The sequence below is a fragment of the Leptidea sinapis genome, chromosome 4 (assembly GCF_905404315.1).
Source record: "Leptidea sinapis chromosome 4, ilLepSina1.1, whole genome shotgun sequence".
In the NCBI taxonomy this organism is placed as follows: domain Eukaryota; kingdom Metazoa; phylum Arthropoda; class Insecta; order Lepidoptera; family Pieridae; genus Leptidea; species Leptidea sinapis.
The window spans coordinates 15383092-15410149 of NC_066268.1; the positions used below are offsets into that span (position 1 = coordinate 15383092).

A 27058-nucleotide genomic window follows, 5' to 3' on the forward strand; every position below is an offset into this window, starting at 1 on the left:
CTGGCAGCTGAACGGACAACGAATCAGCCAAGCTATCCAACGAGGAAATGTTGCATGGTTGGTAGTGTACCATGAAGAAGTATTTCTTCAGTGTGCTAGTTTTAATTTAATATAAGTATTACAATTTGCACAGAATGTAAATGTAACAACTGATATTTAGCAATTAATAATATTTGAGGTTAGGTTTAAATAACTTTATCCTACTTAAGACGTATTGTCATTTACATGAGAAATTAATATTTTAACAATTAAAGTAGGTACTTTCAAACCATGATTTTGGTAGGTACAGAATGCAATACAATGTTAGGCAAACAGACAAGACATAAAACAACCTACATATGTTATTGAAACATTTCATAATTATTGAGTATGTGCCTTTGAAGGCTCGCTTTAAAAGAAGTCAATGTTTTGGCATATCTTATTTCTGAGGGCAGGTTGTTATATATCTGAACTCCCTAAAGGATTATTGTCTGTTTTCCATGATTACTTCTCACCATTGGCAGCTTAATAAGACTAGCTCTTCGTGTAACAATTCTAGTTCGTAATATCATCACCATAGTGAAGTTTTCTCTTCTATTCTAGTTTTTTCAACATAATATTATTAATAACCGCTAGTATGTATAATCCCCTATGATGACATGATGAATATGACACGTCAGCGGTCATAAGGGTTTCATGCCCAATTTTATTTACACAATAAAATTTGAAAACAAAATTTATGAACGATGACCTTGCTATTGTAATTTATTCTCAAATTGGTTTCTGCTAATTACGGAACGTTACTTACTATCAGATACGACGATACGTCACTCGAACGGTTGGCTCAGTTGGAAAGAGCGCTCGCACGGAACGGGTTCGAGTCCCGCATCGTTCATAGATTTTGTTTTCAAATTTTATTGTGTAATTAACACCAAAAGTGATAGTTTTAATTTAATGTAATCATAATATTTATCGTAGATACTATAATATTGTTTTTTGAGATTTTTTTTTTAATTTATTGTATTATTTATATGCTCAAACTCTTTTAATTTATATAAAAGAGGTTTCCAACCATATGATAGTTGTTAAAAGCGTCCCATAATTAGCAGAAACTAATTTGAGAATAAATTACAAATCGCAAGGGTCGCTATGAATCGACAATTCTTCGTTGACAGTCGTTTATTTAAATTTATTTGTTTAGTGATGGTAAGTACAGGACAATATCAACCGATCACCCCAATCGAAGGGTTCGTCCCTTTAACAAGAGCCCTCTAAATAAAGTATGTAGCCCTTGACGTAAGCAACTCTATTTGAACTGCTGCAACATGTGAATTGATTTATCCAAATTATCAATAATTGTATTTATTTGGTTATACGATTTCTTTTTAACATATATAATCAAATAATTAACAATGCTTTTTAAATCAAGGCGGTTTTCCTTTTAATGATGTAAGGCCTGATTTAAGCAAGTTGTATAAATAGCGAGAAAAAAACGGGTTGAACTCCGGGAGTGCCGGCAGAAGTGAAAACTTGTACATTAACGTTGTGCATTTCTGATTATTTTGGAATGGATAGGGAATGTAAACATTACTGTGTTTCGGTCTGAAGGGCGCCGTAGCTAGCGAAATTACTGGGCAAAAATTAACATCTAATGTCTAAAGGTGATGAGCGCAATTGTAGTGCCGCTCAGAATTTTTAGGTTTTTCAAGAATCCTGAGCGGCACTATATTTTAATGGGTAGGGCGTATCATTTATATATTATTTGGTTATTTTCATTAAAAAAGAATAATTTCGTAAGAATTGCTTTATTTATCAGAATAAAAGTAGATACTAGCATTTATGTGGTTAAATACAATATTTATTAATTGCGCTATCGAACACCAAAATGACAATTTATATTACATAAAAAAGTTAACACTTCAGAACTATTACAACAATTTTACATTAAAAAGTTTATCTCTCCGAAAAACCAACAATCATCCATAATTTCAACGACTGTCTTACGGATTTTCGATCAGGTCACGTGTCCTGACGCGAGTTTAACATATTATACCCATTCCAAGAAAAGTACTCAACGCCGCTAAAGAAGTTTTTCACTTCAAAAACAAATTTCTTAATTCAGATAATTATTTTGAAATGTCAAGTGATTTATTTAGTGTAGCTGATTCTATAACACTCTCAAGCGAAACCTTAATGTTTTTAATGAATATTATTATATTCACAAAGATCTTTGCATGTTATGAATGGATGGACTTAATTAGGGAGTAGAAATTGACTCAATGCTTTTTTAGCACAATGTGAACACATAATAGTTGAGTTTGAGATTTTATAGCGTTTTGTAGTAATTTGATTTAAAAAAAATACGAGTTAACCGTAAAAAGTGAACACGTGTAGGGAATTATTTACCGAGAGCTAACAGCGTGGGGCGACAATTTAAGCAGGGTTTTGCTCCAGGGCGCAACATTGTACCACGCGGTCGCTCCGAGAGCACACGCCGTCCATACCGGTGATGTTTGTGCCAAAATACCAAAGAAAAATTGCGTAAGCAAGGATAATAAACGGGTAGGTGGAGCTACCCGCAGACTCACGCCCCTCTAACTTTTTTCTCAATGTCTGGGCGGAGCAGCCAGTACGCCTCGCGGCCTACGCGTTTCTCCGTGCCCATGCACCAAATATATACAGACATCCCGACCGATACGCGCCGCCGGCAAACACAACGTAAACAAACGTTTTATACATTCAAATCTATCTTCATTGTGATATAAATACAAGAAACACTGACCCATATAAAAGCTGGACTTGCATGGACTTACACGGACCTATCGCCTTGGTGTTAAAAGCTATAATTGAGTTCATAACTGTGTTCATATATTTTTCGGAGTGATAAAGGAATACAATGCCACTGCACAAGGATGTTGAGTGGCCAACATGAAACTACCGCGGTTTGATGAAGGCCAAAACTGCATAATGTCCCTGACATTACCTATAATCATAATTTTCATATTACCATTATTAAATATGGCGAGGTAAGTAGTTTTTATTACTATTGTCAAGGATTAAAATTTAAATCACAATAAACTATTGTAATGAGTAGACGTGTACGCGCTTAATTCAAATTAAGAACGGCATACAATTATAGGCTTTATTTCTTTGTGATTTGGCCTGTATCAGCTTCAAGTTATAGCACAGATTATAATGATATGAGTGTCACACATAGGGACGACGCAATGAATACGAGACAAAAACATCACAGCACTAATCATGCAAAACTTAAGTAGACAAGAAACGGTTGAATAATGATCCTGATATTAATGATAATGAATGATAATGCATGCAAATGTAAAAGGTGACAATCGATCGAGAGCCCACCCAATGCGATGTAGATTTAGTATTCGATGTATAGATAATAAATATGTTAATAGCAAACGATATGCCACCGCGCGATGTATAATTGACTAGTTTGCAGCATGATTTATACGAACAACACCGAATAAGGAACTAATAGAAGTAGCTTTCGCTGCTTAGTCTTAAAAATTAATTTGTTTCTCAGCGTGAAATAATTATTGACTAAGTTATTTGTAATGATGACGAATAGTTATTTGATGCCCTTTATATTATATATGTCAATATTCTATTCTACGAATTTGGAATCAATACAGGATAGTGTATTTTTACTTCGCACTTTCACTACTTTTTTCGCAGAAAAAGTTAGGAAGACAGAAATTCAGAAAAGAAGGAATTTCAGAATTTCGTTTTAGACATCTTAGTACTTGTGGGAAGCTTTTTGTAAGCTCATTAATAAATTTTTCCATTTTACTTCATTTTCATCTTGCTGAAATGTATATAATATAATAATAGGAAAAATATCAAGTTTTTAATACCTAATAACAGTCTTATAAACTGTTATATTAACATATTTACTCAAATGGTTTCAGTCATTTGTTGAAGTAGAAGTATGTTAAGTATGATTTTTAGTACCAAAATCCAGAATATTTCGAAACGTAAAAATTAAACAATTTTTTTAGTTTATAATATTTCACACATCAATACAAGAATAATTAATTATTAAAAAAACATTTTACAAAAATATTTTAGTGGCACATCTAGATGTTCTACGATCTGTAAAACATTGCGAGTTTCGCTTAACTATAATTGGCGTAGTGAGTACAGTTTAAGTGATTCAATATCATGGTAAATAACTCTTAACAAATATCTCAAGGAATCAATAACTATTTATCTCAAGAAACAATTCCACCTCGCTCGTTTTCAACATGGGCTAATTCATTTAATTCTTAACTTGAAGAATGTTTTATCTGCCTTACTAATTGCTTATATTGGTACTTAAAGGTTACGCTAACAAATCAGACTGTATCTTTACTCTCGTAGATTATAAACGTATGAATAGGCACAGAGCCTCCGCATACATTGTTGAAACACGGAATTTCAATCAGCGCTCACTATTTCGCAAGCGAAACGACAGATATACGTCACAAGTCAGCGCGAATAGGCTGCTTGATGGCTGTCGTTAAGGCTCAAAATCCCTTGTGTTAACAGCAGTTTAATTCATTGGTAAATTGCGAAAGTCTGGAAAAGTATGTGCAGAATTGTCGGCACGCTGAGAGGCAACGCAAGTAGCAGTAATTTGTATTGAAATAACCTTTCTGAATGGGTATCTCTACGTTGCATCGGTCCGTCCCTGACGTCGGATTTATTATTTTTTGCAAACGTTCTCTTAAAGCACGAAATTATTGTTTTTATCTTGTCCATGTGGAATTTTCAATGCAATTATTATAAGCCGAGCGACGCGTTTTAATTGGACCACTAAGTTTAACAACTCACTGAAAAAGCTGTTCCTTCCATCCGATAATTCCCTTTCTTTACGACAAAATCGTTTATCATATTGGACTTTATATATGGACGAAAATAAACTTGAGCAACATAGTGGCCTTTGTTACCGCGTAATGTTCTTTTAAATAATTGAGTCTACGTTTTAATGAATGGCAACACTTTATACTTCGTATTTCTGTTTACCGTCATGGCTCTTTGAGAAATTACTTTGTTTTTGTTTAAGAGCTACTGTTTGTTTGTTACGCATACCAATACACGTGAAAGCTAATTGATTTTTGACACAATATGTCATATTAAACGATAGACTAAGAATGTAGCGTATAGATGATCTGTAAGCCCGATAATACGTGAGCAATTTCGATTTGGTGGTTTTATATTCAAAATGCTAGAGCTAATGTCAAGCATAGTTGACTGTTTAGGACTTGTAAAACTAACAATTATCGATCAAAAATTTAAGTGAAATCGTTTGCACAAAATACAAATAGATTTTTTCAATTATCTTTCTAATAGATAATGGAGTAAGATATGTGATATGATTTGGTATGTATGTACAAAAATGATATCTCAAATCACATGCTATTTGCAATTGGATCATCAGATTCCTTGACGCTGTGGCGGGCTATCACTAAATCCATGAGCACGAGTAGGAATCTTAATGTAGTAGGACATCTCTTACACATTTTCTTCTGCACTTCAATGACCAACTGTGCTTATTCCTATTGTCGCCTATGCGTCAGAAATAGACATATGTTTTTTTGTTTTTAAAGCTATATTTTCATTAAAAACTTCAAATGATGTGAAAAAATCTTTATGTACTTACAGTGTGTGTGTGTGTGTGTGTGTGTTGATACTCTCACACACACTGTAAGTACATAAACACAAGTAAACGCTTAGGTACTCAATAACGTTTTAGCTTTTATTATGATTTACTTTATTATACATTTCATTACATTACATATTTCACTTCTTCATTTCATTTGAGGTGCATCACTATGCATAAAATGTATTTCAAATAATTGTGATTGTATCTAGGATTGCATTTTAACCATTAATTTAAACATTATATTGCCATTTTTTATTTTTTAAATTTTTCCGAAGTGGTGGTAAATGATAAAATATATTTTTTATCTAGATGAATAAATTACTTTTGAATTTGAGTTTGAGTTTGCAGGAAGTAGCTTCTGCTTTTGAGAAATTTTTTTCTGACATTCCAGTTTCCATCTCAAGCACCCTTGTCTCCTCCACCAGTGTTGCGGAGTCACTTCTTTTGGAAAATGTTAAGGAATGTAAACAAAATTTCAAATTCAGTGTTGTTAGCCCAGCGGAAATAATTAAAACTTTCAGATCCTTAGAAATGAAAAAAACTGCTGATATATGGGGCATATCTGTAAAAATAATAAGTTCTGTTATTGACGTCATAGCACCATATCTAGCACTAGTTTTCATAGCTGTATTGAACATGGCGTGTTTCCTGACCTTCTGAAGTATAGTAAAATTACACCAATATTTAATTTGGGACTCACTTCTGACCCGAATAACTATCGCCCTGTTTCGGTGTTGCCGACCCTTATTAAAATTTTTGAAAAAATTATTTTAAGCCAAATGCTTACTCACTTTAACACTTATAAGTTACTTCATATAAAACAATTTGGCTTTACTAGGGGACGCTCGACTACGGATGCAGGTGTTGAACTCATCAGGAATATTTTTGAGGCCTGGGAGGAATCACAGAATGCACTTGGTATCTTCTGTGATTTATCTAAGGCTTTTGATTGTGTTCAACATTCAACGCTGGTCAGGAAGCTATGCCACTATGGTATAAGAGGATCTGCACTCGATCTTCTGATCTCATATTTAAATAATAGGATTCAGAGGGTCGAGGTGAATGGCAGGAGATCTCCTGGGACTCCTCTCGGTATGGGGGTACCACAAGGGTCTATTCTTGGACCCTTCCTCTTCCTAATTTATATAAATGATCTACCTAACCTTGTAGAAAAAAAATACAAGGTGGTATTGTTTGCGGATGACACTTCACTTATATTCAAAGTGAAACGAAGCCAAGTTTTATATGACGAAGTAAACAATGCTCTACCTGACATCGTGTACTGGCTTAGCGCCAATAACTTATTGTTAAATAATCATAAAACCAAATATATTAAATTCACCGCGCCAAATGTCAAAAATGTAGATGCGAATATTTTGTTAAATGGAGAGGTGGTAAAACCAGTGGAATCTGCTATATTTCTTGGCATTACTCTTGATTCCAAATTGCAGTGGGGCCCCCATAATGAAGGATTGGCGAATAGGCTAAGTTGCTTAACCGCATATGCTGCAGACAGCATATGCGGTTAAGAAAATCAGACGGTTAACTGACATAGATACGGCGAGATTAGTATACTTTAGTTATTTTCATAGTATTATGTCCTATGGTATATTGTTATGGGGCAGTGCGGCCGATATTAATACTATCTTATAATAATATTATAATAATATATACTTCATATCTGTCAAGGATCAATATTTTTATACTATGTTTACGTATCACTTACTCAGCGTAGCGCAAGCAGATATTTAGTTTTGATTAGTTCGCGAGTGCTTCCACTTCCGACTTAGGTAAATTTCAAGGCTAGCTTAAACGTATTTTCTAATGTTAAGTAGTCTAAATTATTCGTCAGGAATCTGACTATCATTTACACTATAAATATGGAAATCCGACCGATAGACCCAGAGATAAGCGCTTTCAAACAAACAAACAACTCTACTACTTTATAATATTAGTACGGATATGTTAGATACCTCCAAGAGAAAAAGTACGAGGAAAGGTTTTGAATAATTAACGCGAGTATTATAAATTTATTTAAATAAAATACTTTTTTGAATATAAAAGGAGTGTAACTGACTTTTTCAATGGGGACTGACTGGTTCAATGGAAAAGTCACAAAACGTTTAGTAAAGTTAAAAATAATAAAAATGTAACCTTTACGCCAAAAACCTAATGTATTTTTTTTTTTAATGAAAATAGGGGACGAGACGAGCAGGTCGGTCAGCTGATGGTAATTGATGGGCCCTGCTCCTTACAATCCAGTGCCGCCCAGGATTCTTGTAATACCCCAAACATTCTGAGCAGCACTACAACTGCGCTCGTCACATTGAGACATAAGATGTTAAGTCTCATTTGCCCAGTAATTTCACTAGCTACGGCGCCCTTCAGACCGAAACACAGTAATTCTTACACATTACTGCTTCACGGCAGAAATAGGCACCGTTGTGGTACCCATAATATAGCCGGCATCCTGTGCAAAGGAGCCTCCCACTGGTGTTACCCTGCCACGCGTTTTAATCCTTTGAAAATAATTTTATTTAAAAAAGTATCAACATCGCTGGCTCACCGTATAATCCGCGTTATGAAGCTCCTAATGCAAAAAATGATAACGTTTGTAATGATTAAGTTTCATTAAGAACATTTAAATGCGGTATATGATTCGTTTTCCGAGCATCCCTTAATGATACGGCCGCATTCCCGAGCTCGACTGGGCCGTGGGAAGGGACAAGATAACTCGCAGTTATGTAAAGACGGAAAATGATGTTTAACTTTTGTTACAAATACTTTTAGTGCACTGTTTGAATGGACAATCCCTTTTCTAGTGCTATGCCTGGGTTCCGTACTCAAATGACTGAACTTTATATTAATTTATTTCTTTCAGTCAGATCGAAATGATGTAAAAAGATTAACGTCATAAAATAATAGAAAAAATCTAAACTGTCAAAATGTGACCCAACGCATTAACGTGCACATATATAAAAAAATATCGGTTTTGCATTGACAATACCTTGTCTTGCGTTATTCCTGGGTTCTGTATAAATAGGAAAGTGTTATTAAAATAATAAAACTTTATTTAAAATGTCAAAATACGTCCCAATTCGCTTCATGCGCGCATATTTAAGAAATTTGGTATTTTTCTATTTTTATGTCTGTCTTCAACGACAGGGACACTTGATGGTAGGTGATTACTCTTTATTATTACAAAGTAACAAGCATTGAGACTCGGGAAGTTCTGAAACTCATACTAATAATAATTTTGGTATTATTAATAAATACACTCCAATCGCCACGACTATCATTTTCTTTAATCCTCTTGTTTTATATTTATAAGTAATTTAATATGCGAACAAACGAGCCAAATAAAATTATGATTGTTACATTTTAATACATTTTGACCAATGGTAATAGTTTCTACTTATTCTGCAATAGGTATTGGATTCGACCCGCTTGAAACATTGTGACGTACGCTTGTCTGTCTGTATCACTTTAACCCCATTATCGAGACATCTGAAATTTAAACACATTATATTACTATTGCTATTATAAACAACAACTCCAATAACACCATGTAAATATTAATTTATAGAAGTACTAGCTGATGCCCGCGACTTCGTCCACGTAGATAAAATGTTTTTAAAAATAATAGACAAGTTTCGAATTGAAGATTATCTCCGGTTCCCATTTCCAGCTCCCATACCCAAAATATTATATGAATCTCATTTCGAGGAAGATTGCTGTGGCAAACTAATTCTACTATTGGTAGTTACAGCTCATTGACGTGAATTTCAATTTTTCATAAATCCCGCGGGAAGCATGGTTTTTTCCGGGATAAAATGTAGCCTATGTCCTTTCCCAAGCTTTAGTCTCTCGCTGTATTAAATTTCATCAAAATCGGTTCAGTTGCTCTGGCGTAAAAGCGTAACAAACAAACTTACATTCACATTTATAATATAAGTAGGGATTTGAAAAGGACATTTGCATGAGAATCCACTTCTTACTCAACAGATATTTTTTTCCAAATTTAGAAGTGAATTTGGCAATTTGAGAAGGCAATTTCTAAGGTATTGCCAGTTGCTATAAAATACACTGGGAGATTGTATTCTCAATGAGCTACGGAACTCGCAATGGAGATATAGTAAGAATTGTAACTTATACCCTTATCTGTGTATGTTCTTCATTAAAACATCACAATTAGAAATGTAAACAGTTTTAATTACACAAGTACTTCCACTAAGTCAATTTGACTCGAGTGTACAATTACCAAAGTAGCACATTAAATAACTAAAAGGATCTATATCGATTTGCTGCAAATAAGATATTTTAAGGTGCCTTTTGAAGTGGTTTTTCTGGCCCCTAAAGGAAGTGGGCGATCATTTCTCTATCTGAGTCTATACTTATGACACAAGATGTAGCGTTTAAAATGTTTTGGAGGACGTGTTCATATATGATATGTTAGAGATTACTTATCCGGAACCAACATTGTTTATTTAAACATACCTTTTTATTCGTAATACTAATAATTCAGTCAATGACATTTCATTACATTACACAAATTAAATTTGAAAACAAAATTTATTAACGCATTGGGACTCGAACCCGCGACCTCTCGCGTTCCGTGCGCGCGGTCTTCCATTGAGACAACCGTTCGAGTGATAAATCTTATATGCTTTGTTCAACTCTCAGGTTATGGCTTCATCTACAGGATCTACTTTACAGTTGATTACCTACTCAACCCAAATATTTTCATATTAGGAAATTGACTTAAAATCATGTCGCTATTTCAAACCTCAACAATTTGTTATTTTTTTAAAGTGGGAGAGCGCTTGCACGGAACGTTAAGGGTAGCGCATTCGAGTCCTGCATCGTTCATAAATTTTGTTTTAGAATTTAATTTGTGTAATTAATCCCTGAAGCGAGAGAAGTGTTATCACTTTAAAAAAAATTACAAAGTTTTAAGATTTCATTAGATATGACAATTCAAACAAAGAGCGGGCGCGGGGTACTTAATTTATATGGCAAAACAACGTTTGCCAGGTGAACTCTTGTAGCTATTAAAATACGTAAAAGTGTCGTTCTTACTAGGGAACTCTGAATGACGAATATAATAAATATAAACTCTGTTACCACGTCGGATCTATGAAGTGTGGAATCACGTTTAAGCCGTCAGATGTACGTGAATTATCACTATCATAATAATATGACTAGGTTTGGCCTCATCTTGAGCTAGATATTATTCAAAAATATGTCTCATAGAATCATTCTTTACAGAAATAAAACTATCATATCTCTCATGTTGGATCTAACTGTGAATAGTGTGCAGAATTGGAATAAAATCGTTTCAGTAGTTTAGGTTAGGTGTTCATCGCGGACAAATAACGAGACACGGAATTTTTATATAAAATGGCTCCTTTGCACAGGATGCCAGCTAGATTATGGGTACCAAAACGGCACCTTTTTCTGCCGTGAAGAAGTATAATGTGTAAACATTATTATTTCGGTATGGCGCCGTAGCTAGTGAAATTACTGGGCAAATGAGACTTAACATCTTACGTCTGAAAGTGACGAGCGCAATTGTAGTGCCGCTCAGAATATTTGAGTATTTCAAGAATCTAGTACTGCATCGTAATGGGCAGGACGTATCAATTACCATCTGCTGAAGGTCCTGCTCGTCTCATCCCTTATTGTCATAAAAAAAAACTCTTTGTTTAATGTATTTGGAACGCTAGATGGCGTTATATTCATAATTATTAAGAAATGTTTATTTAAATTGCCAACCTCTTATTATGGGGCATTCGAGTAAATATGTCAGACGATCGTATTGTATACTAATTTCGTTGTCACTTGGAAAAAGTCGTGTTATTTTTGATAAAATGTGATAATGTCTTTGCAACATTCGAGTAGTTTGAACGTGTAAGCGCAAACAAACAAACAAACACATATTTGCGTTTATTATTATATTATTATTATTAGTTAGTTTTTATCTAACATACTCTGATGTTGTTTAAATTGTCAATGAGACTTCAAAAAGCCTTCTGCGTTCAATTTTTGTATGAATTAAGTATTTGCTAACGTTGTAATAACGACGGGCGACTATCAGCTAAATGTCCTGCTCGTCTGGACCGTTATTTTCAAAAAAAAAAAACAATTTACACAAATGTAAATATTTCATTTTCATAAAATCCCGCTCAAAATTGTGGCATCTTCGTTTATCATCACGAAATCAGTCAGTCCTACTTTCAAACTCCCTGGTGTAACATTATAAAATTGAACATCATAATTTAACAGTCGGGTGGTCGCCTAACATCGAATATGGCAAGACCTGTTTTAATCAAACGAAAATATTTGAAAAGCATCCATAGCACGGAATTCCACGGGCCGAGTTCGAAGCTCAACAATATTATTAATTAAAATCTCTACAATCTTATTCCAACAAATACTTTACGAATATTTGTCGGAACCCGGGAGTTCATACAAATTGTTTCATTAATAAACAATCCAGGATTTGTGCGATACGATCGTTTTAGAATTAATTATATTGAATTTAATTTTTAATCAGCTACCAATTAACGATGTTCGGTAGTGTCGCATTCAATGTTACTTTAGACTGTTGTTAATTAACGAAATTTATGTCTTTGAACATAAACAAATGACTGAATAGCTTTTACTGCATTTTGTCATCAAAACTCCCAAAGTTTTAGAAGGTTGGAAAATAGGGAACAAATATAATGTATTCCTCAGCGAGATGGCATGATTCTATTCCGGTGTATTCCGGCTTTTGAAGAAATCTTTTCTAGCTGATAGATGGCATAGGATACATCAATCATCGTTTAGTGATTGCTATGATACATATATATCTATATGTATGGATATATACATGTTTATTTATTTATAATCGCTTATAAAATGCTCACAGAATACCTTTATTGATTTATAGTGTATGTGGATGATGCAGCTACTGTACTCAATAACTTTTGTATTAACATTTATTTTTTTGACTTACTCGTGTAAGACATTGACTATTTGACGTTTGAGTGTGTTTGTTGCATCATTTTACATTTTACATATTATATTGTAATTGAAATGATCTGTAAATCTTGATATAAAAGAGTGGCGATGAGTTTCTTGCTACTTCTTCTCATTAGCTCAACCCTTTACGAAGCAGCGGTAGATTCAATAAGAAAAATATTTTTTTTCGACATTCATAAGTGTCATTTTCGTGACCTACTTGAATAAACTGATTTTGATTTGATTTGATTTGATTTGATGAATAATATATAGGACAAATTTATGTATTTACCAATTTGAGTGACAATATTGTAAGAACACTTGCTAAACGATATGAAGCATACATCAGTTCGTAAAGGGGCTTTGACACGAGGAGAAGAACCACAGAAGACTGTGTTCTGTGAGACGAACTAATAAGAAATTGCCAGTCCATGTTTTAAATCATATAATAACGAAATTGCATAGCTTACATAACACGCGTAGCACCAATCAAGTACTAAGCATTATTATCTTCTGTATAATATAGCAGATATTATATATTATATACAACCTGTATAGCCGAGTGGTTAGCGATCCTACCTACTAAGCTAGAGGTCCCGGGTTCGAATCCCAGTAGGTGCAAGCATTTATATGATGAATATAGATGTTTGTTTCCGAGTCATGGATGTTTAAATGTATTTATGTATGTTTATATGAATGTATGTATGTTTAAGTAAGTATATTGTATTAAATATATCATTGTGAGGATGCCTCGTGTAGAGGCGAAACACGTGTCGAATTGTTTTAAAAAACAAATATTGGCGGAATTAACACTAAAGAAAACTTAAATCATTTTTATAATTATGGATTTCCGCAAAGTAACGCCTAATTCAATAAATTGTGTCAATATTATTATTATTATTATTATTATTATTATTATTATTATTATTATTATTATTATTATTATTATTATTATTATTATTATTATTATTATTATTATTATTATTATTATTATTATTATTATTATTATTATTATTATTATTATTATTATTATTATTATTATTATTATTATTATTATTATTATTATTATTATTATTATTATTATTATTATTATTATTATTATTATTATTATTATTATTATTATTATTATTATTATTATTATTATTATTATTATTATTATTATTATTATTATTATTATTATTATTATTATTATTATTATTATTATTATTATTATTATTATTATTATTATTATTATTATTATTATTATTATTATTATTATTATTATTATTATTATTATTATTATTATTATTATTATTATTATTATTATTATTATTATTATTATTATTATTATTATTATTATTATTATTATTATTATTATTATTATTATTATTATTATTATTATTATTATTATTATTATTATTATTATTATTATTATTATTATTATTATTATTATTATTATTATTATTATTATTATTATTATTATTATTATTATTATTATTATTATTATTATTATTATTATTATTATTATTATTATTATTATTATTATTATTATTATTATTATTATTATTATTATTATTATTATTATTATTATTATTATTATTATTATTATTATTATTATTATTATTATTATTATTATTATTATTATTATTATTATTATTATTATTATTATTATTATTATTATTATTATTATTATTATTATTATTATTATTATTATTATTATTATTATTATTATTATTATTATTATTATTATTATTATTATTATTATTATTATTATTATTATTATTATTATTATTATTATTATTATTATTATTATTATTATTATTATTATTATTATTATTATTATTATTATTATTATTATTATTATTATTATTATTATTATTATTATTATTATTATTATTATTATTATTATTATTATTATTATTATTATTATTATTATTATTATTATTATTATTATTATTATTATTATTATTGTTATTGTTATTATTATTATTATTATATTATAGTAATTCTTCTTTGCCTAATTTGTGCTCAGGGAGTCCAAGCATAGTGGTATTTTTATTATAAAATTGAATACCAAAATCTATGAAGAAGCCCTTAACCCTAGCTTACCAATTGTAATTCCTGTTGATATGATATGTCTACTATCGCAAAACTGCCCACAAATTATAATATCATCCTCGTATGGTGTCCACCATACGATACGTTCCTGCATATTGAGGTATTTTTCATATAAGAGGGAGCCATCTAACAAGAGGCTGACGTAATGAGGAGTGGTGATGCAACTGCCCATGAACATACGCAACACCAGTTAGATTAGATTAGATTTCGATTTACTTTTCAACTAACGCAATTTAATCCGGTCAACGTCAAGGGTGGATCCTTGCATAAATTACCAAGAAGCTGAAAATTACTTGAACGTTAGGGAAACTATAATAAGATAACGTTAAGTCCCCACCGATTCCAATGAATCCAAGAGAAAAACGAGGTAAGGACAATTTTCGTAGAAAATTTTTGTCTGAGCAATTTTTATCATAAATCTGATTGTTTCGCTAAAAATCTGAAAAACCCGTTTTTGCGAACTTTGAACTTGATTATATTTTTTTACACGCAAAATTCGATGAGGACTTTTCATAATTTCATTGTATTAGTTTCCCTAACGTTGATTAGAATTTTCAGTTTCTTTGGAATTTATGCAAGGGTATTTGGGCCAACTTGACCGGACTATTTTTAAATTAAAAAGGCGAGGTTGCTGGTAAATTCAGCATTCAAATCGGTATAGCCGATTCTAAGATCAGTCAGACAGGCAAACAAACATACAAAAGTTATAAAAAATTCTAGAAACTGCGTGATCACGATTTTATAATAGGTATGTATATACAATATATTTAATTTCAGCTCAAGAGATGACTTACAATTGCACTTAAAGTTGAACACGGCTCTCGCGTGTCGCTTCGTGCGAGGACTGACCAGAGAACAGCGATCCATCTGCCACGAGGCAGCCGATACAGCATCGGTGGCCTTCGAGGGTCTTCAGTTGGCGGTCAAAGAATGTCAGCACCAGTTTAGATGGCACCGCTGGAACTGTTCAAGCCTGTTAACAAAAAGCACGAACCCTCATGCTAGCGCTGTAATGAGAAGAGGTGAGAATTTATGATAATTTTGAAATATTTTTTTAATTGAAATAGGCAATACATCTCTTCACCCCTGGTGTTGCCAATACATTAAGTGAGCCCGTTGCCTGCTAATTTAGAAAAACCATTATGTGTAATTTATGAGGTCTCTTAAATCTGCATATAACTGCCGTTTTTCTGCTACATTCTCTAATGTTAAGCAGTGAGATGTGAGAGAAATTTATTAGTTGTAGTCAAGAACTGGCTCATCAGGGAACCCGAAATCTTGCTTAATGTTATTAATAGATCCTATCAATTACGTACTCATCTTAAGACGTATCTTAAGACCAGCAATGCTCTGGTTATCAGCTGCAATGGTGGTTGTTTATAAAATATTGTTTGCCATATAATCATAAAGAACAGTGAACAATATAAACAATAACCAATAATAACACAATATAAAGAAAATTATCAATATATTTAGTCAAGTTTATTATCTGTATAGCTAATAAAACCGAAGCCGATAATAATACGATAATTAACCCTATTAAGCTTACAATATAAGCACAAACAAAATCATTAGCAAAATTATGTACAAAACGCAGCTAATAAACTCGAGAATTTATCCTGAAAACCTCTCGAACAGTTGACAAGCCATTACACTGTACCGTCCACGTAGGTGGCACCAATCAACACAGCATTACAAAACCGGTTCTAAGTTTAATAAAAATTACAAACTCGACTAAACTCTCGAATCAATTTGGCCATTACATCGAATTTATTACGACGAAAAATTATTTACGCATATTAATGTAGAGCGGGGAATGTAGCTGCATTATCCCGGAGTATTTACTGATGTGTTTATGTCTGTATCTCCGGGTGTGAACGCCATTGTGTTTCCACACTCTCAACACACACGTTGACGTGGAAATTTACGAGCATGGAAGATCGGAGACAACAAATAATAAGTCGGTTCTTATGGCCAGGTGGTTGGGCCCCCGGAGCCGCGATTTCATGCTTCGTGTGGGTCCGGCCGAGATCTGCACCTCAATTATCTTAACCGTACTGAAATCACCTGAAGTTTTAATTATTTTTTCTTTTGAAACTGCTAATGGCCTCGATGTAACATCAGATGGTTCAACTTTATTATTTATTTGTGTATTTGTTATATACTATGCGCTTACTTAATATTTTCATATGAATTTCGATAATATTGTGTGGTTATATTTTTATGCATTATACCCAGTAGGTACTGAACATTGATTAAAACAATGAATATATTATCTTTTATATATTACAACCTATTGTAAAGTAATATTATATCTATATTGTGGATAAATTAAAATAAATTGACTGTGAAACCTGATGATAAAATATAAAGAATCAAATGTATTATTCCTAAAATGAAATACTGTACGAAAATAATATTAATTCGATCTATTTTATTTTGGGTTTTTTTCATATTTTTATGTACCTAATGCAAAATTTTTGGCTATGTGGAAGTGTAAAAGTTAATGCGTTTTTATTTTTACATAAAACCATGAAACATAGTGCCTGATATTATATTTATACCAAGTAATGTTCAGCCTATAATACACTTACGCTAAACAGTTTCTTCGATAAGCCTTAAATACGTAAATCTGTCTATTGTGCGCCAAACACAGATCCCTATTAGTTATAATAACACACCGTAACGACACCTTCCGGCCCTTCAACAACACGATTCTGTTTAAATTGAAAAATAGTGAAAAAATAGCGTAACGAAATATTTAAACATCTTTCTAACTCGCCCATTGTTGGGCCTGAATTGAAACGTTGACGGATGAACGAAAGAAAAAAGAACAACGAGAACAAAATCTGAGAGATGCTTTTAAATAAGATAATAGCGATCAATGATCGAAGAAAGATAATGAATTCGGACCGTTGGATTTTTTTATCGAGATCAACGACTATGAAAGGCGAGCCTTGGAACTATTTTGGATATAGCACGGGATTTGTTCCGCTTCCCTGGGATCTTGCATGCGTTGTTAGCACGCCTGTTGGACGTGACTACAATATGTGAAAGGACAATGTCTACATTTCATGACCTTTGTGGACTTAATGATGCGATTGTTGGAAATGGTTTAGCTGCGAGCGTTGATATCTAATGATCGAGATTGAAGATTTGTGACATGAGGCGCACGTTATGGGCGGTGAGCATTAACTCAAGCGCCATTGGTTTGTTTACCCTCTATATATTGAAGATATTATGTACATTTATTAAACTTTCTGGAATTGATCTTTAGCGGCGACCAAAAGTAATGCAAAGTTTGCGAAATTTGAAATGACATACTTTATATTCCCTTCCCACCCCGCGCCCTTCGTTACAGAGACCCTATTATTTGACTTCTCCGGATTCTGACACTTGTTGTTAATGCTGAGGAGAAGTAGTCACAAAAACTAATGGAGCGTTTATCTGGTCGTGTAATAATTGTTCAACCTATCTGATCGTATCACCATTGCCTTACTATTTGAACCTACACATTATAAATTTGGAACTTGCAAAATTAACTTATAAAACGATCATTTAAAATTCTCCATTTACAATAAGGTAACAGTCAACCCTCTATGTCATAGAAATCATTGCGATACAAGAACAATTCAATAAAATCAGGTAAATAAACTTAAGGTATATATATCTTAAATTCATAAGCTAATCGCATGCATATAATTAAAACTATATCAACGAATTCAGAAGTAAAAAGACCTATGGTATTGATAAATAATGACCTTTAATTATTGTAATTTCATAATAGATAAAAGTGAAAATGAAATTTCATTTTACGTATGAATTAATCTAATGAAATATCAAAATTATCTGTCTAGCCACCGAATCCAATGAAACTTCTTAATTCTCATGACATTGAATCAAGAACAGAATGAACTGAATAGCAACATGCATTACAAGAGATAAAGCCAGCATCCAGCATCCAGGGTGGCGAGTAAATGTGCCGATACGAATCACAGCGACATACACGCACGTGACATGAATCCCCGCCGAACGTGTCATAAAAAAGTGACATTTATTGGCATTTTATATCAAGAACGTGGTACTACTGACAGTCGGCGACAATATGAGGTTATGATGCTGCAAAAACGACGCCGCGCGATCGTGGGAACTTGGCGTTGATGTCTTTATTGAAGAAAACTGTGTTGCGAATTTCGCTGTCGAGTGCAGACATTTTGATTAGATTCAAAAGGTTCAATTTAAAATTTTGTGCTTAGCTAATGAGGCTTCTATTTACATGTGTAACAGAGCTGAGATTTGTTTCATATGATACAAATTAATTAGTTATGTATATTACTGTCATTGTAAGATACTCTATTGATTGAAAAAAGTGGCCGTTGATTTTCTTGTATGTTCTTCTCACTTTTAACTTTTTCCGATGATATGGTTGCTTCAGTAGTTTAAGAGAAATATTTATAGTGACGATTCAAAAGCGCTTAGTTGAATAAAGTTATTTTTGACTTTGAAGTTAAAGTGACTTTGTCACGGCATAGGTACTATAGGCCCTGTAAAATTAGTGTGAAGTTTGAAGTTACTGCGTTCTTCTACTGTGCTAAATCTGAGGCTAACATTTGTGCCACTTTTTACATCGCATGAAAGATATAGAAATCACGTCTTGAAAAGATAGGTAACAATATTGATCAATAATATAAATAGGATAGGCCTATTGTGTCATTAACGCTGCGCGGTTAATTTAATTTCTATTAATAAGAAGATTCGAAAACGTTGAGCAAAACGTACAGTCCATATTTCAAGGCCAATAAAATAATTTTGTTTATTGCTCCTTTATATTTCAATACACCGAGAAAATACTGGGACCACAGTAAGTTATTAGAAATGAAACAAATTGAAATTGGGAAGCGGAATTTGGTAACGGAACCCATTTCTCCATGAGTACACAATATGGTACAATCAAAAGAGTCACCAATAAAAAGTTATTAAATACAATCAATCAAAAATTAAGTAGAAGAACTAATATTGTTATTATTCAATAAACTTAATATCTCTCCAAATAATCTTAAATCACAATTTATTCATCGTACTGAACCTTCTACAGACAAGCACGTCTCACTCTTAACACTGTTACGTGGTAATTATTGGCTTGATATGATCTTTCGTTGAAAAGACAAACGTGTTGAAATGTCTCAATGTTTCCGAGCTTCTAATTATCTTGATAGCATCGTGGACGCGTTACCGAATCACGCATCGCTGTGAGAAACCACACAAAAGTCGTAAAAATATGATTTTGTCCGAAACATGTTCTGTTTTGAACGTGACATGGGTTTTTGTGACAGTTCCATTGTTCCCTGGATTATGGAGGTGCTGGACATAATTAAGTACCGAATAATGAATAAGCATATTCTTTAATTTTCTTACTCTCATTATCCCTAAAGGAGCAAGGTGATATATGTATATATAGGTCCATAGCACTCTATATGTGCATAAAAAATACTGCCGAAGTTTGTACATAACATATTTTATTGTACAACTTGATAAAACATAATTTTATTCAATATTTATACATTTATAAATTAAGTAAATATGTATTAATTAGCTAAAATATTTTTTTGTTGTATCTATTATTAAGTGTGTATTTTTCTTTTTGGACAATATTCCGTTCGATATGTTGAGTAGGTATATTATTTAATATTTTTTCAATCCTCGTGAAATATTCTTAATATATATGTAGTGTAATGATCAAGAAAGCTGAGTTTCTGAACAAACACACGCACAGATATTTACATTTGCAGTTTTTTAGGTACGAAGCCAAAAGGAACTCTCTAATTTCTTTATCCACTTTGTGTGAAAATAAACTTTTTGCTCTTAATAGTGATTTTCATTAATATAACGCTTAAATAAGGAATTGATTGTAACTAATTCTAGTAGGCTTCATAAGATGAAATATATACACTTTTATAAAATGTATACACTTATATAATAAAGTCCCAGCCACTGTTCAGGCATTAAAAAAAATAAGGCTGGGAGAGTTCCTTGCGCCACTTCTTCTCTCTCAGAGCGCCATTAGTTTCCGAAGCGGTAGTAGTATCTAGAATATTAGAAATGACATCAAAAAGAATTCTAAAGGAATCAATTTTGAGAAAATAAATGCCTTTTATGCCTTTTTATAAATCGAATATTTTTGTACCGGGATACTGATCAGAAAGAACTGTTCCCTGTTCGTGAAAGAAATATCTCGCCGTTCACGTTCGGATACGTACTAAGTACGAGTATAAGAAGCCCACTGGTAATTATTCAGAAGTGAATAGTGTGGTAAAATCAAAACAACTTCTCAATCGGAACCCTAAGGGAGGTCACAGAAAACAATATTTTACTGACGAGATAACTTCTGCAATTGAGCAATATTTTAATAAACAGAATGGTCGAGAAAACGCTCAAAGTTCTAAAGAGAAGCTACTCAATTAATCAGCAGAATCCAACGTGGGTATTACCCGACTTTAGTGATGGTTGGTGGAGAGTCAGATATGAAGGAGTGACAGCCACATTTATGTAGAAAAGGTGTCAAAACATCAGCACAGGCGTATTAAGATAAGATTCTTGAGAAGGTGGTTAATCGTCTTAATAAGACCCTGTTCCATAATCAAGTATTCCTTTAAGCAGAACTTATCACCAGCCCATAAAGGTTGGAAACGCTCGTGTCTGAGTTCATCAGAGCTAAAGAAAATATCATTATCGGTCAGTTTAAAAGAGTCTGCTATAAACGTCATGATAAATTTGAACCCCTAAAGCAATCCATGAGATTAGCAGTGAAGAATTTTGCCATGGAGAAAGTGCGTGCTTTGATAAATGGCCTTAATTTGTAAAGAAATTCTGGCCAATGGACACCACATTGAATTAATTCATATTTTTTATGAATAAACTGGCACTTTTTTTCGTAATAGTCATTGCAAGATCTAATATACTTATTGTATTATATTGCTTATGATTTGATAGGCCTTCGCGAAATGTCAATATAATGCTCTCTCCTCTAAGTTTTACAATTAGATTTATAAGAAGAATTTTATCATCACACTAAGCAATTTTGAGCTAAAAATGAAACCTACCGCCTATTACATTTATTATCTTATTTAGAAACGGAAAGTCTACTGTAACTTGCTTACTAAGAATTAAACACACACACACACACATAATATTAAACTTTTCAGTATTGTAATTATGTTTCATTTTCATTTGTCGAGGAATCACTGACCGCAAAGATACAGTTTTAACTAGTTTCGGGGTCAGAGGTCCAACCCTTTTGATACCACTGCAAAACCGTTTTTGAATTTTATTACAATAAAAAATATTTATTTATAATAAAATCATGTGGATATTCATCTAGTATAATGTATAAATATTGTAAATTTTGTAATTTAAGTTATTTGCAGTGAGTGTAAGGAAATTAAAATAAAGTAAGTTTTATTATTATTTTAAAAGAGCAATGAGTAATCGTCGAGGCTGTTGTGTAATCTTTTTAACACAAACTTTAAGGATTGGTTGTAATAATAAAAAAATCTATTGAAGTGTTTTTATAAACATATTTACATAAATATTATTTGACTTTGAAATTGGCTTCGATTAAAACGAAATGAACCAAATCAGTGAAACCAATTACGATTGGAGAATTCGGTTCAACCTTCATGTGAACATGAATCCCGAATACTGAATCTGCGGTGACCTCATTGTTCGGTTTTGGTAATTAGCGATTCGCAACGCTTGATCTAAACACGCTTCGAACGGCCCTAATTGCCAAAAACTCTACAGCTTACCAATTTAGCTCTGCTTAATTATAAGCCAGCCAAATATTGTGATTTAGTTCGTTATGAAATTCAACTCAAACATACAGGTTGATACACAACATAAAATTAATGAAACTGTATAATATTTTATAGGAACTTACTTATCGAAAGCTGTTGTTATCTTTATAAGTCTTCAAGGAACAATAGCTTAATATATAAATTCCGACATTACAACATACCAACTTCACAAATGTACAAAAGGCAACCTAATAAAAGCAAATATTTATATTTCAGTACGTAATTTGAAGTTCCTCTTTAGGCATTTTGAGATCTTATTTTTTAGGTGTTGTATGAGACTGAGCTATCAGACTCGGCTATAACGCCCATTCAGGTAAGTTGGCTAGATTTAACCATTAAATATATTAACGTATCGATGACCTAACACCCTGATAATAGGTGCCAACCTTGTTATGGCAGTGTGTGCGTTTTGCTAGTTATATATATATTCAAATCAAATCAAAATCACTTTATTCGTGTAGGTCACGGAAAGGACACTTATGAATGTCAAAAAGAAATTGAATCTACTGCTACTTCGTAAAGGGTTGAGCTAATGAGAAAAAGTAGCAAGAAACTCATTGCCACTCTTTTAAATCTAGATTTACATTTTCATCGTTTTAGAAATCATTATATCTGTGGATCGTTCATCCATCATCTGACATACTTCATCTACCTTATCATCCACTCCTCCCCTTACATTCAATGTAGCAAAGCGGCTCTCCATGGGCCGCTTTTCACCCCCACGAGAAACGAACCACATCACCGCAATTTTGGTGAATTAACTTATTTTTATTAATCTCCATTACGTTCCCAAGACTAGCAAGGGAAAGGTTTCTCCACCCCAGCAGAGCCCCGTATGCCAGGGTAAGGCTGGCCTGATTCTGGGTCGCCCGGTCCCAGGGCAGTGTGGCACGATATCGACTAGGCTTGCCCCTAGCCATGCATCCATCCGCGCGGCAGACGTTGGCTTGGCGGAGAGGGTAGGAATAGGGAAAGGAATATGTGGTGTGAAATGGAAGATTGGTAAGTTAAAGTGGGAAATAGGAAATGTAGGATATTACCGCCCAGGAGGACGAGGGATAGGACAGTAATAGCTAGGGGGGCCAGGGTCGCATACCCGTATACTTTACCACAACTTCCGGACAGGTAAGTTGGGATGAGTATCCCATGACCAATTTAAATAAAATTAAACCGAAGAGATACCAGAGATGACAGCAATACTCCATATGACGTGGCCGGACCTGTGCTTGTAAAGTGCTTTGAAAAAAACTTTGCAAACTTCAACGATTTTGAAATTACGAGAACTGCACTGCAGAGCGTGTAACAATAGTTTAATAATTGGCACATAAATTCGTAGAAATGGCACATTTAATCTTTGAAAATATGTAAATCTACGTAATTGGCAAAAGCTTTACTTAATTCACTTCATCGATATAATTCACGATATAAATCGTGTGTACGATGAAAAACCTAAAAATGAAACCAGGAGAATCGTAAATCACACCGAAGCGCATGCGAGTTGTCGCATCAAAAACTATGTAACACGATACCGAAAAAACTGACCACCGCAGACGTCGATCAGGAAAACATTGCATTATGCGCATTATATTAAATAAACGTCCATCTTTAAAAATCAGTTAAACGTTCAATATGATAATTGAAATTTGTATTTACTTAGGCTTGGAGGTTTTTGCGCCCTCGGCGCCGCTCGTCTTGCTAAATATGGAATGAGTAGTAACCAATTTAATCCGTGGTTCGGGGAATCGGGAGCTGCATTCAAATTCAGGTCACAGAGTGCTGAAAAACAGAATGTTCTCGAGTTTATTGTAATCGTATCGAATAATTTAGGCGCAGCTGACTTTCTACATGTAAATTACTTGACGCATTTTCACATGTTTACATTTACTGGTCTCACAAAAGTTGTTCGACCATTTTCAAGTTTTAGCATTTCGTAAGCTTTTTGCCTTTCTCGTCTTGTTTGCGACTGTTCGCCATATACTATACATACCCTAGTTCTTAAAAATAAGTCAGGCTATGTAAAAAAGCTGAGAGTTCTTTCGTGGATATTACCAAACTTGGCCAACTTCTAGCTACGTAGAAGACGGTCTAAGTGGTTGACTCCCACACGCTTTGACTGCGTACTACCCCTGTGCACTATGTGGCACAGGGGTAGTACGCAGTCAAAGCAAGGCAGTTTTGTATTTTACTATACAATATTATTACATTTTATCTTTTCGAAATCCTACCTTAAATTATAATTTTACCCTGAAACACATATATGGAAAAAATATGTTTATAAAATAATGCTTGTTATTACGAGTATGTGCGTTAAAAGTCACCCTCCTGTAGCCCTCCGCTTCCTGCTGGATTCCTACTTTGGTTCGCTTTCATTAAATAAGAAGAATTCTCATATGAAAAATGCCAATTAAAGCAAAGGCTTCTTGGTAAAAGTTAAATTATGTAAAAATTATCATTGTTTCCAGTACAAAAACAAAACATATTAACGATGTCTTTTCTACAAAGGCCTACTTTTTGGTAATTATAAAGTAAAATATAGTTTCTGAATTCAAAGTTAAAACTATTTATTTAAACAAATCTCTGCAGTTAATCTACAGTTACGGCTGTTTATGTCTAATATTTTAACACGGAGAATAATTAAAACCCTGTTAGATACTTTATCTTTGACCCATTATTTGCTTATTAAAGCTTTATTAGTGCAGGGGGAAAGATAACCATAATTTTGAATTCATTCGTTAATATATAATATGTAGATAATATCCATAGCAAAATTACACATATTGACATAATACAAAATATAAAATACGTTTCATAAGTTATTAGGGGCTAAAAAGTAAAAAGCAAGTGTAAGGCAAGAATTTTAAATGTCTCACCTGTTCAAAATTCAGAGTTATTCGATTAAAAAAGTCGCATCGTATAAGCAATCGTTGAATCTGTATTCATTAGAACCGATTAAGGAATCAGTCACAGTTCGGAAGGAAAAAGTGAACTTGCAATGGGCCACGTGAATATTGCAATAATTTATAACAATATATTTTATGTGTATGTAAATTAATTTTGATTCACTTCGGATTAATTACAATACTACAAATTAGTAAGGTGAATAAAGAAAGCAACTTGTTTCTGAGCATGGTTTGGCACAATTTTGTAGTAATTGAAGTCTGAACTATGACGCTCATTTTATTGGTACTAGGCGAACATAAGTAAAGAAGAGATATTAATCTATTTAAAGAGTATACGGATGACGCGAGTATAACTACCACCTTGGTGAACATTATAATCATAGTTATAACGGTAATAGTACCTAATGTTTGGATGATAGCCACGTCTCATCCTGATTACATGTACCAGGACTTCATATCTTGTTTAGAGGCATTTTTATCGCAAAATTTAGAAAGAGGTCATATGCCAGATGAAAGAAAAGACAAAAACTCGCTTTGATAAAGTGTTAGACAGCACACACCTTATTTTTATAATTCGGCTTTACTTACCATTATTGATAATGTTCTTTATATTCGCGCATTGACCAATCTGCTAGAAACTTTGACAATCATAATGTAAGCACGAGGAACAAACGCAAACTTCTTATGCCTACTACTCGGTTAAGGTTTTTATTGGGCGACGTATATGTTTTTACAACATGATCCCAGAAAACTTTGCACCGGATGCCGGCTCAATTATGGGTACCACAACGGCACCTATTTCTGCAGTGAAGCAGTAATGTGTAAGCATTACTGTGTTTTGGTCTGAAGGGCGATGATATTCTAACTTGTGGCGTGTCGGGCGAAGGTGGAATTTGGCTTCAGGAAACAGGTGAAGCAGCTCTTCGGTACACTCCTCGTAATAAATGCGGTAGAAGACGCACAATGAAGCGATGTCTCTACGCAACGCCAAGTGATCCAGCCGTTCATAGAGCACTGGTTCCTTGTCTTATTAATAAACGCAGCATAAAGTTACGCTCAGTTTGAAATTACTTCTTTCTGTCATTTAATTTTGTAGTAATAAATGAAAATATGGGACGAGACGAGCAGGACGTTCAGCTGATGGTAATTGATACGCCCATTACAATGCAGTACCACTCAGGATTTTTGAAAAACCCAAAAATTCTGAGCGCCACTACAGTTGCGCTCGTCACCTTGAACTAAAAGATGTAGTCTCATTTGCTCAGTAATTGCACTAGCTACGGCGCCCTTTAGACCGAAACACAGTTATATTTCCAAATTACTGCTTCACGGTAGAAATAGGCACCCTTGTTGTACCCATAATCTAGCCGGCATCCTGTGCAAAGGAGCCTCCCACTGGTAAACTGTTTAAACTTGGAGTAACTTTGCACTGCATTTATTAATAAGACAGACAATCTCCAAGTGGCAGAGACCATCCCTTAGTAATAATAGTTTATTTAGCCCACACCATTTTCTTTTCTACAAACTTTGATTACTTTAATAAAAACGTTTCG

The 27058-nt window shown here is 33.0% G+C and overlaps 1 protein-coding gene across 1 annotated transcript in view; it reads left to right on the forward strand.

The window, feature by feature from the left end:
- The first annotated feature begins 2456 nt into the window (after positions 1-2456).
- Positions 2457-27058, forward strand: part of LOC126979911 (protein Wnt-10a) — a 56289-nt gene continuing 31687 nt past the window's right edge. The window contains exons 1-2 of the mRNA XM_050829503.1: positions 2457-3005; positions 15530-15774. Of these exons, the coding sequence (XP_050685460.1) occupies positions 2908-3005; positions 15530-15774 (343 nt within the window). The 5' untranslated portion in view covers positions 2457-2907. The remainder of the gene's footprint in view (positions 3006-15529; positions 15775-27058) is intronic.